This window comes from Argentina silus, assembly GCF_951799395.1.
Source record: "Argentina silus genome assembly, chromosome: 4".
NCBI lineage: Eukaryota > Metazoa > Chordata > Actinopteri > Argentiniformes > Argentinidae > Argentina > Argentina silus.
In genome coordinates, this window is record NC_139658.1 from 23011200 (window position 1) to 23023250 (window position 12051).

Consider the following 12051-nt stretch of genomic DNA (forward strand, 5'->3'; position numbering starts at 1 on the left):
AAATGTTCTCAAATAGAAACAGTTCCTATATTATTATATTATATAATTGGGTTACCCATTCAAATATCTCGCGATGCGAGCAAATGTCGGGCATTGCAGTGATAAAATATTTTTAAAAAACAAAGGACAACCAATCAGAATGAATGAGACACTTTTCTCCTGCTTTTAGTTGCTATTTAACCTCGTTGAGAAAAATGCCTGGAGAAACCCTTACGGACAGCAGATACAAAGAGGCGGAAACCCTTTGAAATGAGTGACTCCTCTCGACACATTGAACCAGTCAAATACCTTGCTTGGGCAGCGTTTCCCAACCGCTGTGCCGCGGCACACTAGTGTGCCGTGAGAGATCGTTGGGTGTGCCGTGAGAAATTATCCAATTTCACATTTTTTTTATTAACATTTATTAATTATTATCTGCAAATAATATGCCATTGTCGAGTGTCTGTGCTGTAATATAGTGACTGGCAGAGTAATGTAATATTCGTCCGGTGGCAGCAGGTCGCTAATTGCCTCGTTCCTTCTTAGAGACAAGAGAATTAGTGACGCATGCGACAGGTCGTGGTGACAGTGATGGAGACGTTTTTAAAAAGGAAAAACGCAAACTCCGAACTGGGCCCTGGACAAGATTCTGACCCAGGTAAAGGCCCTAGTATGAGTGGTGGTAAAAAGAAAGCAAAGATGGTGAGCTTGAGGCAATACAGCGAAAGCTATCTTTCGTTCGGATTTACTTTCACCGGGGATGAGACGACACCGACTCCGTTATGCTTGGTGTGTAGCGAGAAGCTGTCCAACAGCACCATGGTGCCAAGCAAGCTTAAACGCCATCTCCAAACGAAACACCCGTCGCTTCAAAACAAGCCGATGGACTATTTTGTTCGCCTGCGTGAAAACACAGAGAAACAGGCAACTTTTATGAGAAAAAACCACAAAGGTAAATGAGAAAGCCCTCAAAGCTAGTTACCTAGTTGCTGAACTCGTAGCTAAATCAAAAAAGTCCCACTCTGTGGCAGAGACATTAATACTACCTGCCTGCAAAGCCATTGTCAACGAGATGCTCGGCCCTGACGCGGTTAAAGACACAGCTAAAGTCCCGCTCTCAGATAACACAATTGCCAGGCGTATTGATGACATGTGTACAGACATCGAAAGTCATGTTTTGGGAAAGATACGCATCAGTAGGAAATTTAACGTTGCAACTTGATGAGTCTACGGATATTATTGTATCAGGCTACAGAGTGTCATTTTGTAACATTTTTGGTTGGTGTGCCGCAAGATTCTTTCAATGTAAAAAATGTGCCGTGGCTCAAAAAAGGTTGAAAAACACTGGGTTAGGGTTCCCCTTGCACGTGACAATGAGTACATCACCATTAACATGTTACTCTATTGTGCTGGGACATATTCGCCAAGAAAAGAACAGGTGCAACTATGGAGAATATTTTCATTCTTTTATTTTTTTTGCTCATCTTTACACAAAGTCCATTCTCTCTTGGAGTCTTGACTGTGTGCAATGCCAAGTCAACATTTATGGTTTTATGGTCCCACAATGCCAGACAAAGGAAACAAGGGGTTTGTAATAACAGCTCGACCTATATAGTCATTTACTATAGAAAAAGAGGTTAACAGTTAATATAGTTTATTTACAGTATATTCCATGCTATGAAATAAAAATGTACTGAGTACAGAGAAGCATCAATATGGAACAAATAAAATGTGATGGTAAACATACAATGATAATAAAGTTAAGGCTTAAAATGCGTATAAAAAAATAACAAAATGTTAATCATTAATATTTAGACATGAGACCAAAAATGATTACAAGACATAAGTAGGTTGTTTGTACATACAGCTATCTATACAATTTTAATTGGACAATTCCCTAAACAGGAATTAATTCATTTTACATTTTTAAAGTATCTGAGGGCATAGGATAAGGACATGACTGAAAGGGAGAAAGAAATTCAGTTGTTCTTGGCATAGTTCCACAGGTGTCAACCAATGAAAGTACACAAAGACCAGCAAGTATTAGATTCAATTTCCATTAGAGATGACTCTAATCTAATACTCACTGGTCTTTCAGTTCAGAGAATGGAAGGATGTACGACACGGATAGACATACATAGTGTAACTAAACAGAAAGGGAGAAAGGAGGCAACACTTACTGCACTGTTGTTCTTGGCATAGATTGGTTGGTTTCACAGAGTGTAAACCAATGAAAGTACACAAAGACCAGCAAGCATCACATAGTACTGAATGTATTGTTTATGTAAACAAAATACATCTGCCAGAGGCCGCACCACACTGTATCCATCACTCAGAGACGGGGGGGGAAAAGTAAACTGTAAAAGACTACATTCTTATTAAGACAGTTCATAGAAAGAATAGTACTGTAGCCTCAACATGTCCGTTGCAAACCAGTGGACTCTGTGATATTTGTGTTGTCGATTCTTGTCACACAGCGAAGATAAAACGGCATCCTCTAATATGAGGACACTCTCATAGCCTTATAACCAGGGGAGGCTGGTGGAGGTAGAAATCGGAGGACGGGCTCACTGTAATGCATGGAACGCACTGATGGTTTGATACCATTCCTCACTCGGTTCCATGCAGCCAGACCTCCGATTTCTACCTCCCACCAGCCTCCCCTGCTTCTAACCTACGTTAGTAACACACGTGCAGATTTGAGGCAACTCTGTTACACACAGGCAGAGCTCACAGAACAGGATGCTCTTAAGGATGAATGTGGATGAGATGCATGTTGTGTAGTGCAACAGCAATGGAGGACTCACTAACTCATACTGGGATGTACAATGTACAATGGAATGTGTTTGAAGATTCTGCCTCCATTTGAGTTTACTGGAATGGCTTAAGACTGTACAACTACGCCTCCGCCTGGCTCGATCGGGGTGTTCAGAGTCAGGCTGGGGGTGTTAAATCATACTGGACTGTTCTTACTGTATATACTGTTTCAGATGTCTATTTTATTCTATTATTCTATTGTCACTTTATTTTGTTGTTTGTGATGTGAGCTGCTGTAACGCCTTAATTTCCCCTCTGGGATCAATAAAGTACCTATCTATCTATCTATCTAAAACCTACAGTTTCATCAGTTCCATTATGGACTTGGGTATTTTTTGTGCTAAGATTCTTCAATACATGGCAGTGCTTATCAGTGAGCCCAAATACTTTACTAATGACTAATATTTAGATTCTACAAATACCAGCATCAGATTCAATTTTGGCGCTCTTAAGGATTGCCTTGAGCAATGTCCTTTGTAACACAGTGGACAAAACGATAATACAGAACAAACATTAAAACAAAGGTATTGACGCGCCAATTGGAAGTTTTTTTGTGTGCATTGTTATCTAAGACAAAAGACTCAAATGTGATAAAGCTTACATGGAAACATTTTGTTTTAAGTACCAAAATGCTGCAAACATTGACATAAAGATTGTGTGGCACAAAAATGCTTGAATATACATGATTTAGGCATTCGTCTTTACAGTCACTGGTTAGTTGACCTAGCCAAAGGAAGACAACGCTTCTAATGCAAATATAATTTTGCAAAGAGGAAAGAGACAATATAAAAAAGCAAGTTAGAGTGGTCCTTTAATGCTTTATAACACCTATGGTTAACTTTTTTTTTTTTTTTTAGCTGCCTGGAGCAATGCCTTTATTGTCTTCATAGACTAAAAACCTTTTATGGCCAATACTACAAGGCCTGAAAGTGCTGTAAAATCATCTTTGGATTTCCCAAACAACGTTCTCTAATAACACCATCTAGATGATAGGGAGGATCAAAAGGAAATACTTTTTTTTTTTTTTTTTTTTTTTTAAAGAGTCTACCTCTTGATAAGGTATGAATACAGTCTGGCACATTTTTTGGAACCCATAGAGGGAAAAAACAAACAAACAAATAAACAAAAGCAGGTATCTGGGATTGATTACGCTAAAGTGGGGATTGACCTCACTGGGGCTCCCCTGAGTGGGGTGGGGGTGGGGGGGGTCAGGGGTCAGGGGTTGGGGGGGGCGGAAGTGCTCAGATGAGGGAGATCCGTATGGGGATGTTGGGAGACTCTGTCCTCTGTGGAGAGTGATGATGGGTCACCAGGTGCTCCACCACTGTGTGTTTAGACATGTGCTTCATTAGGTAGGTTTCCTGTGAAAGGAAATGAGAGAGAGAGAGAGAGCGAGAGAGAGATTAACAGCAAGCATCATTCATAAGGTTTGTGGAAGTAAATGAATGAATATAATCTTATTTGCGTATCTAATCATGTGTATTTTACTTCCATGTTAATGCTGCTACTGGTATTGATCCAAAATGGAATACCTCACTAACTACTGCCTTATATCATGTGACCCCTTATATAACTGATGTTCCCTCATCGTTATACTGTATGTTATGTTGACTTCACCTATTGTGACTCATGGAGCAGGGCCCCTCTGTCTGTGGGACAGTGCCCGGTTTAACGTGGCGAGAAAGGTAACTAATGGAGACTGTCCTTGAGCAGCTGCACCCTTGTCTGGTTGTTTGAGTCTTACTACAAAGTGTCCTGTCGGAGTTGAGACCGACAGAGAGAGTCACAGCACTCACTCTGCAGGCCACTGTCTCTGCGCCGATCGATTTGTCTCACCTTATTGCAATAAGAATTCATAAGGACACATTTACTTGACAACCTGGGGTGATGTTATGCACACCACAAACCATTGTTGAGCGAGTCAAATTCATTCACTCAAAGCAGGGAACATGGAGTTTGAAATGAAAATGTCACATTTTATACAGGGATTTAAAAAATATACAGTACCAGTCAAAAGTTTGGACACACCTTCTCATTCAATGGTTTTTCTTTATTTTTTTTATTATTTTCTACATTGTAGATTAATATTGAAGACATCAAAACTATGAAGGAACACATATGGAATTATGGAGTAAACAAAAAAGTGTTAAACAAACCATAATATGTTTTATATTTTAGATTCTTCAAAGTAGCCTTTTGCTTTGATGACAGCTTTGCACACTCTTGGCAAGGTGTGTCCAAACTTTTGACTGGTATTGTATATTTATTTCCATGCTCAATGCAATTTTGAATGGACTGCTCCCAGCCTGTAATGAATGTGTGTGTACAGTATGCAAAACTGGTCATGTCTTGGGTTGGGCACTTGAGGAAAATGCCCAACAATGATCAATGATCCACCGTAGATTGAAGACCCATCTCTCCAGGCTACATTTTAACTGTCCCTCCTAAAGACCTCTTCATCCCCACTACCTCCCTGTGCAAGTTTCAAGTAAATAAATAAATAAAATATATATTCCTCCTTCTAGCATTGTGAATGCATATAGCCCCTGGTCCTAGCATAGATTACTTTTTCTTATGATGACTGATGGATAGATGATTCACTTACTTAGTCAAATGTATTTGTTGTAAGTTGCTTTTCATAAAGATGTCTGATAAATGCCATAAATGTAAATGTAAATGATCCATTGTTAAAAAAAAAATAATAATCGCTAACAATAAATATTGTATTGTACCATTGCCTTTGAATGACTAGCTGGGTTAGGGTTAGGGTTAGGGTTACTTACTGAGGTGTACGCTCTGCCACACATGCTGCAGCAGTAGGCCTTGGCGTTTTTGATGGCGTGTACAGACAGGTGGATCTGCAGTGAGGCGGAGTCGGAGTACGCACGGTAGCAGTTCGGACACTTGTAAGGTTTGTCTTTGTTGTGCTGCCTCTGGTGAGACTGAGGGAGGGGAAACGGACACGCTGGGTTACACAGTGATGGACGCCTCGCTGCGGTCGGACGGCTGGTCAAACAAGCCCGTCGACTGAGCAGACTTGAGATGTGGTTTTTGGAATGATGGGGAAACATGTTTAACTACAAATAGAACTGAGAAAGGGAGAGAGAGAGAGAGAGAGAGAGAGAAGAGGTCCCCTTCAGTTGTTACCTGCAGATTAGAGAGCTGAGTGAAAGCCTTTTCACACCCTGGATGGGAACATTTATAGGGCCGGTCACCAGTGTGAATTCTGCAAGAGATGGAATGGAGGAGAGATTAAAAAAGGCATCAAAACCAAAGGCTTTTAACACCAGTATGAATTGTGTCAAAGCATCCGGGGCGAGGGGCAGGCCATCCCTAAAAACAAAATCTCGTACTTTTTACTTTTTTGTTTTGTTGAACACCAATTAAGGCACACTACTTCACAGGGAACATAATCAAATTAATCTCAAGGTTTGACCTGGTGTGTTGCTGCAGGTGGGAGAGCTGGCGGAAGGATTTCTCGCAGTAGGAGCAGTGATAAGGTTTGGTGCCCAGGTGAATGCGGAGGTGCTGGGCCAGGTAGGAAGCGTTGGCGAAGGACTTGGAGCAGTGGGGACACTTGTGTGGCTTGGCCTCTGTGTGTGACTTGGAGTGGAGTTGCATTTCCGACTTAGAGAAGAACGTCAGTGGGCACGATTTACACCTGTGTAAACATAGACACACACACACACACACACACACACACACACACGCACACACACACACACACACACACACACACACACACACACACACACACACACAAGAAGTCACTAATGTTGTAAGCATCAAGTTGGACTTTGAGCTAGAATTTTAATAACATGGAGCAGTGTGCAAAAGGTTATGCAAATAAGGCGCGGCCCCACCTGTATGTCTTGCCCTCTTTGGGAGTGATGGTGACACACGATTGGTCGTTTCCCGAGGCTAAGATGGGATAGGGCACCACCAGCAGAGGGGCGGAGCCGTTCTCTGCTTTGATCTTCTTCCTCCCTCGCTCCATCTTGGGAGGCGGCCCGAGCAGTCCAGCGAGGCCCCCGTTGATTTTGATTGGCTCCATCCCAGGGCCGCTGGCCAATCCTGAGATGACATGGGGGGAGAGGGACCCGCCCAGCCGGCTCTGGCTGCTGGAGGTGAGCGTGGTGGGAGTGACGGCCTCTGAGGTGTTGTGGTTTCCCACCCGGGAGGAAAGAGCCAAACCTGATTGGCCCAGGAGAACAAGGTGGGGAGTGAGGAACTAAAGCCCTGAGGACGTACAAATGACAGTCATGTGATGTCATGTGACGACTCACCCTCATTATGGTGTAACGGAGAACTAATTAAAAAAAAATAAAAAAATATCAAATCAAATCAAAAAATCAAATCTAGGTTGTGACATCAATTAACTCATCATAAAGCTCAATCACCTCTCTTGCCCCTATGTGGTCAGGCTGGGGCTTGATTGTTAACTATTCAGAAACAATAGAAATGAGGAGAAGCACTACAGAAAACAGTTTAATAGTAGAAAATAGAAAACAACAAGGCCCTCTCCTTGGACTACAAGGCAGTAAGGTTAGCTTGGTTGGGCTGTGGAGGTCCTACTGCCCACAATGCTGCACAAGGGAGGCTGGTGGAGGTAGAAATCGGAGGACGGGCTCACTGTAATGCATGGAATGGAATGAGGAATCGCATTAAACGTTTGCTGCCATTCCTCATTCCATTCCACGCATTGAAATGAGCCCGTCCTCCGATTTCTACCTCCACCAGCCTCCACTGGTGCTGTATCATAAACTCATGTGATTACCTGACAGGTGGTTTGTTCTATTGGGCTGGTCTATGATTTGACGCAAATGCCAGTCTTCCCACAATCCTCTGGCCTTAATAGCAGTCTTATCATCCAGATTCAAGTTTACATCACCAAGAATACGTCCTGTTAGAGATGTGCAGAAAATTCACGTTACACGAGGAAATACTTTTACCACAGAGTAGTAACAGGAGACAGTCCTGACAGTCACATGTCCTCCCTCCATCCAAACAAGGAAGGAAACAGATGGTAATCAAAACTTATTGTAAGTCGCTTTGGATAAAAGTGGCAAAAATACAGTATCTCATTGACAAACACACAATGACTTTGGGGTGAATTTCGTGCACATCACTAAATGTGTGGTGTGAGTGGTGATCAAAATATGGGGGAGGGGGGGACGGGAGGGGGGGGGGCGTACCTGCAACTGAGCTGGAGGCGGGGCGGGCATGTAGGGCGATGTCGGGCTGAGACTGGCTGTGGGCGTGGAGGCCTGGCATCTGCTGGACTTTGTGAACGGACATCCCGTGTTGGCCACCTTCTGTCTGTGTGGGAGGAACCAGCAAGGGCTGTTGGGAGGGGACTGTGGTAGGGGGCAGGTGTGGAGGTCTGATCTTCTCTGCCATCAGCTGCTCCTTGATCTTATTGATCAATACGAGGTTATCCAGCTGAGACAGTATATTGAGTGACAAGAAAACATGAGTTGTCGTGAGTCTCAGTGTGGGTATGGGTTTGGGTAGTATACTTCATCTGTGCTACGTTGGCGCCCTCTGGAGGACTCATTGGGTAATAACAGAACATTTTTACTGAAGTACACAAATGGTATGCCTGTCGATGCAAATCTATAGCAATATTACATACATAGAAAACTGTTTGATAGCTAATTAACTCTCATTGCTCATGGGTCATCATGAGAGAATTTAAATGATTCCCTAACAAAGTAGTAGTTAGTAGTAGTAGTAGTAGCATCAATCCTCCTCCTCCTCCTCCTCCTCCTCCTCCTCCTCCCCCCCCCCCCCCCCCCTCCAAGCTCTACACTGACCATGCTGGTCAGCATGAGAGAATTTAAATGATTCCCTAACAAAGTAGTAGTAGTAGTAGCAGCAGCATCCTCCTCCTCCTCCTCCTCCTCCTCCTCGCTCTACACTGACCATGCTGGTCATCATGAGAGAATTTAAATGATTCCCTAACCAAGTAGTAGTAGTAGCAGCATCCTCCTCCTCCTCCTCCTCCTCCTCCTCCTCCCCCCCCCCCCCCTCCTCCTGCAGGCTCTACACTGACCATGCTGTGTTTGACAGTGAGAGGGTAGACCAGAGACTCACCTGACCAGGCATGGTGGGTGGCGGAGGCCAGAAATAGGGATTATTGAAGCGAGGTTCAGCCATCCTGGAAGAGACAAACCGGGGACACTGATGAGGTTGGATTTCATACTCTGCACATTGTCCACTGATTACACAGACAATAACAACAACAGCAGCAGCAGCAGCAACAGCAGCAGCAACAACAACGGTAATGGGTGGTGTGTTTATGCTTTGTGGTGAATACCTCAGTGAAATGTCTACAGATATTAAGAAAACTGATCACTGGAACACCACCGCCTACGTGTTTTCCGAGGATGACTCTGTATATCCACCAGCCTAACGATTCTGTTGAGTCTCTAACTGTTTCAACCTTCCTCTTCCTCTTCCCTCTTCACATCCCAGAAGAAAGTTTGTTTACACACTCCGTAGCTAAGTTTAGATCTTCTCCTCCTCACACCCGTCTGCCTGACTCACAACTCCGACAGTTGCCCACAGACAGACGAGAGAAGTTTTTTGTTGAGTGGCTGTGGACTCAAGTCAGCAAGAAATGTCTTCAAAGACAAAAAACTTGAGTGAGTCACACACAGTCTCGGTGGGATGGAAATACCCATGAGGCCCTGTTTATTCTCCTCCTCTGTCAGATTGTCCTCAGTATCTCTTCCGACTCCAGCGCATGATGGGCATTTCCTCAAAGACACACACTCTCTCACATGATAGCTAGAGCTCGTTAAGGACCACTTGGAGAAAAAAAACGCTCTTTGAGAAAATAGAAATGTTTAAGTGAAGATGTCTCCTCCTGTCTGTGTCAACCCCGTCAGGGAGCCTCATGGGATTCAACCAGTGGAGGCTGGTGGGAGGTGGAAATCGGAGGACGGGCTCATTGTAGTGCATGGAATGGAATGAGGAATGGTATCGCACACGCACACACACACACACACACACACACACACACACACACACACACACACACACACACACACACACGCGTTTGATACCAATCCTCATTCCATGCATTACAATGAGCCCGTCCTCCGATTTCTACCTCCACTGCAACAGCACAGGCACGTTCTCCAACTCAACGTGAACTAGACAGGATGATGACAGGTCAGTCATTTAAACGCATCTGAAATGGAATGACAACCAGCGTGACAACCAGCACACAGCATAACAGAGGCCCCTAAACTGAAACAGGTTGCATAGACGGCAAAACGCATACATTGAAACCAACAAACGTAGCTTCTACTTACAGTCAAGAGCTTTGTATGAATGGAATGTTGCAGGAGCTAAGACGTCCAAGAGCAGAATAAGCCCACGGGGGGAGAGACTAGCAGATGTACAAGACTTGGAAGATTTAGAAAAGAATTGCACTGATGGTTGGGTTGAGGCATTTGAAAAATGCCTGCTCTCTTGATCGCCTACAGTGCGTAAATATTTTCATAGCAAACAATAACCCGTATCCCTTCACCCTGATGGTCGATTAATTCCATTGACAGAGATCTGCTTTTGAACTGCTAGAAACCCATGTCTCAGATTCCAGGATTCAAACAGGCTAACTTTTAGGCGTTCGGAGCATTGCTGCGCTCTGTCCCGGGGTCCCAGGCGTGTTGCATGCTCATAGTCTGGGGTCTGTAGGGCTCTTTCTTTCCACAGCTTCTCTCTTTTTCAAGCCTTATGAATTTCTTTATATGACATTTTGCTTTGCGTGCTTTGGCACGGCTCCCCGTTCTGAAGTCTGTTTGACTTAGCAGCGCCGCAGCGCAGTCCGTCTGCTCCAGCCAAGAGAAACAAAAGTGATATGTCCAGGCCTATGAACCTAAACCCCACTAAATATTTCCCTAATGATGCAGACGGGTGTCAATTTCACTTCCTGGAGGCTCTGTGAGTCTCCTGGGCTGTGGCTGAATTGCCAGAGAGTTGATTATCTCAACAATAAGGCATCTCAGTTCCCGTAGTTGCTTCTAACATGTGTAACAGTGAATAACCTTTTTAATCAGCTTTTTTGGCCACAAGGAGAATAGTGACACACTGCATCTTAAAGTGAGTGAGTCCTCATAAATAGACATGGATTTGATTTCCATAGATTAAGTGCAGCGCCTTATGGGGGGTCCTCCCCTGCCACTCAGGCAGTTAGTGGGGTGTCAGAGCGCCTATTCAGTGGAGTAACACCCCTCCCCTCCCCCCCTCCTTCCATCCAGTTTAAAGTGCTTTCAGAGTATTGCAGTACAATCATTATAACGCTTAGACTGTCAAGCAAATCCAGGTTTCTCCACTGTGAGCATCATTGTCATGTGATCAGACTGTACAAACTCAGTCTTTGGCACAATCTGTGCCATGTCCACCAAAACAAAATTGGTCATTCTTAGCCTACTGCATGTATTTCACCTGAAGATTGCAAAAATATCATACATAATACATGTATTGATTACATTTCAATTGATTACATACTTTATACTTTTTAACTGATCATCGTCTGAATTGGATTGTGATATTAGAGGTAAACACTGTAGTAAATAAATGAATAGCCTACTGTACATCTAGCAGGATTAAGTTGTCAACCCAAATGTGAAGATTGCATCCTTATTCTTAAATAAAACACCGTGATCTTTTTTGATCGAAACGGCTGTCGGTTACAAAAGTTGTACAATTTTACTGCAAATTGCTCCATAGTAACAGTATGTATCTCCACAGCTGGTGAGCGACCAACCAATCACCTGAAATGTGTCAGAGACACGGATTTTGTGTCTTGCACTGACTGGCGCAGTAAGTACAACTCAAATAGTGTTTCGCACTCAAAATGTAGCTCATTTAATGTATAACACACAACTGTTATCTCTTAGCAATGAGCGGCAAAATGTGTCAAACACTTACAGGATAAGAACAAAATAACTCTTAACATGTTTACAAGCGCACAAGTCAAGTCCGGTTGTAAACACGGCTTGACAGATCACACGAGGAGGTTTCAGACTCCCAAACTAAAACAAAAGTTAGGCCACTTAACTTTTCCTTAATTCTATCAGGATGTCTGTGTTTATTTCCAAATAAAATTACTTCAGCCTTTCAAAAGCCAAGGCGTAAAAGAGATCAAATTAGGAGCATCTTGACTGCAAAGAGGCGATCCCCCCTGGTGCCTCGCACCGGAGCCTCTCCCACATTCTCAGACAGTTTTATTAAAAAATTTCA

General features: G+C 43.4%; 1 protein-coding gene across 3 annotated transcripts in view; it reads right to left on the reverse strand.

Moving 5' to 3' along the window:
- Positions 1 to 1431: 1431 nt before the first annotated feature.
- Positions 1432 to 12051, reverse strand: part of znf362a (zinc finger protein 362a) — an 11244-nt gene continuing 624 nt past the window's right edge. The window contains exons 1-9 of one of the 3 annotated variants that reach the window (XM_083668310.1): positions 10119 to 10191; positions 8893 to 8956; positions 7992 to 8238; positions 7574 to 7699; positions 6660 to 6990; positions 6233 to 6457; positions 5944 to 6022; positions 5580 to 5738; positions 1432 to 4157 (exon numbers count right to left, since the gene is read on the reverse strand). In XM_083668310.1, coding sequence (XP_083524436.1) covers positions 4038 to 4157; positions 5580 to 5738; positions 5944 to 6022; positions 6233 to 6457; positions 6660 to 6990; positions 7574 to 7699; positions 7992 to 8238; positions 8893 to 8955 — 1350 coding nt within the window. In that variant the 5' untranslated portion in view covers position 8956; positions 10119 to 10191 and the 3' untranslated portion in view covers positions 1432 to 4037. Of the gene's footprint in view, positions 4158 to 5579; positions 5739 to 5943; positions 6023 to 6232; positions 6458 to 6659; positions 6991 to 7573; positions 7700 to 7991; positions 8239 to 8892; positions 8957 to 10118; positions 10192 to 12051 lie in introns of those variants that run through there. The other 2 variants (XM_083668311.1, XM_083668309.1) reach the window with 2 other exon arrangements.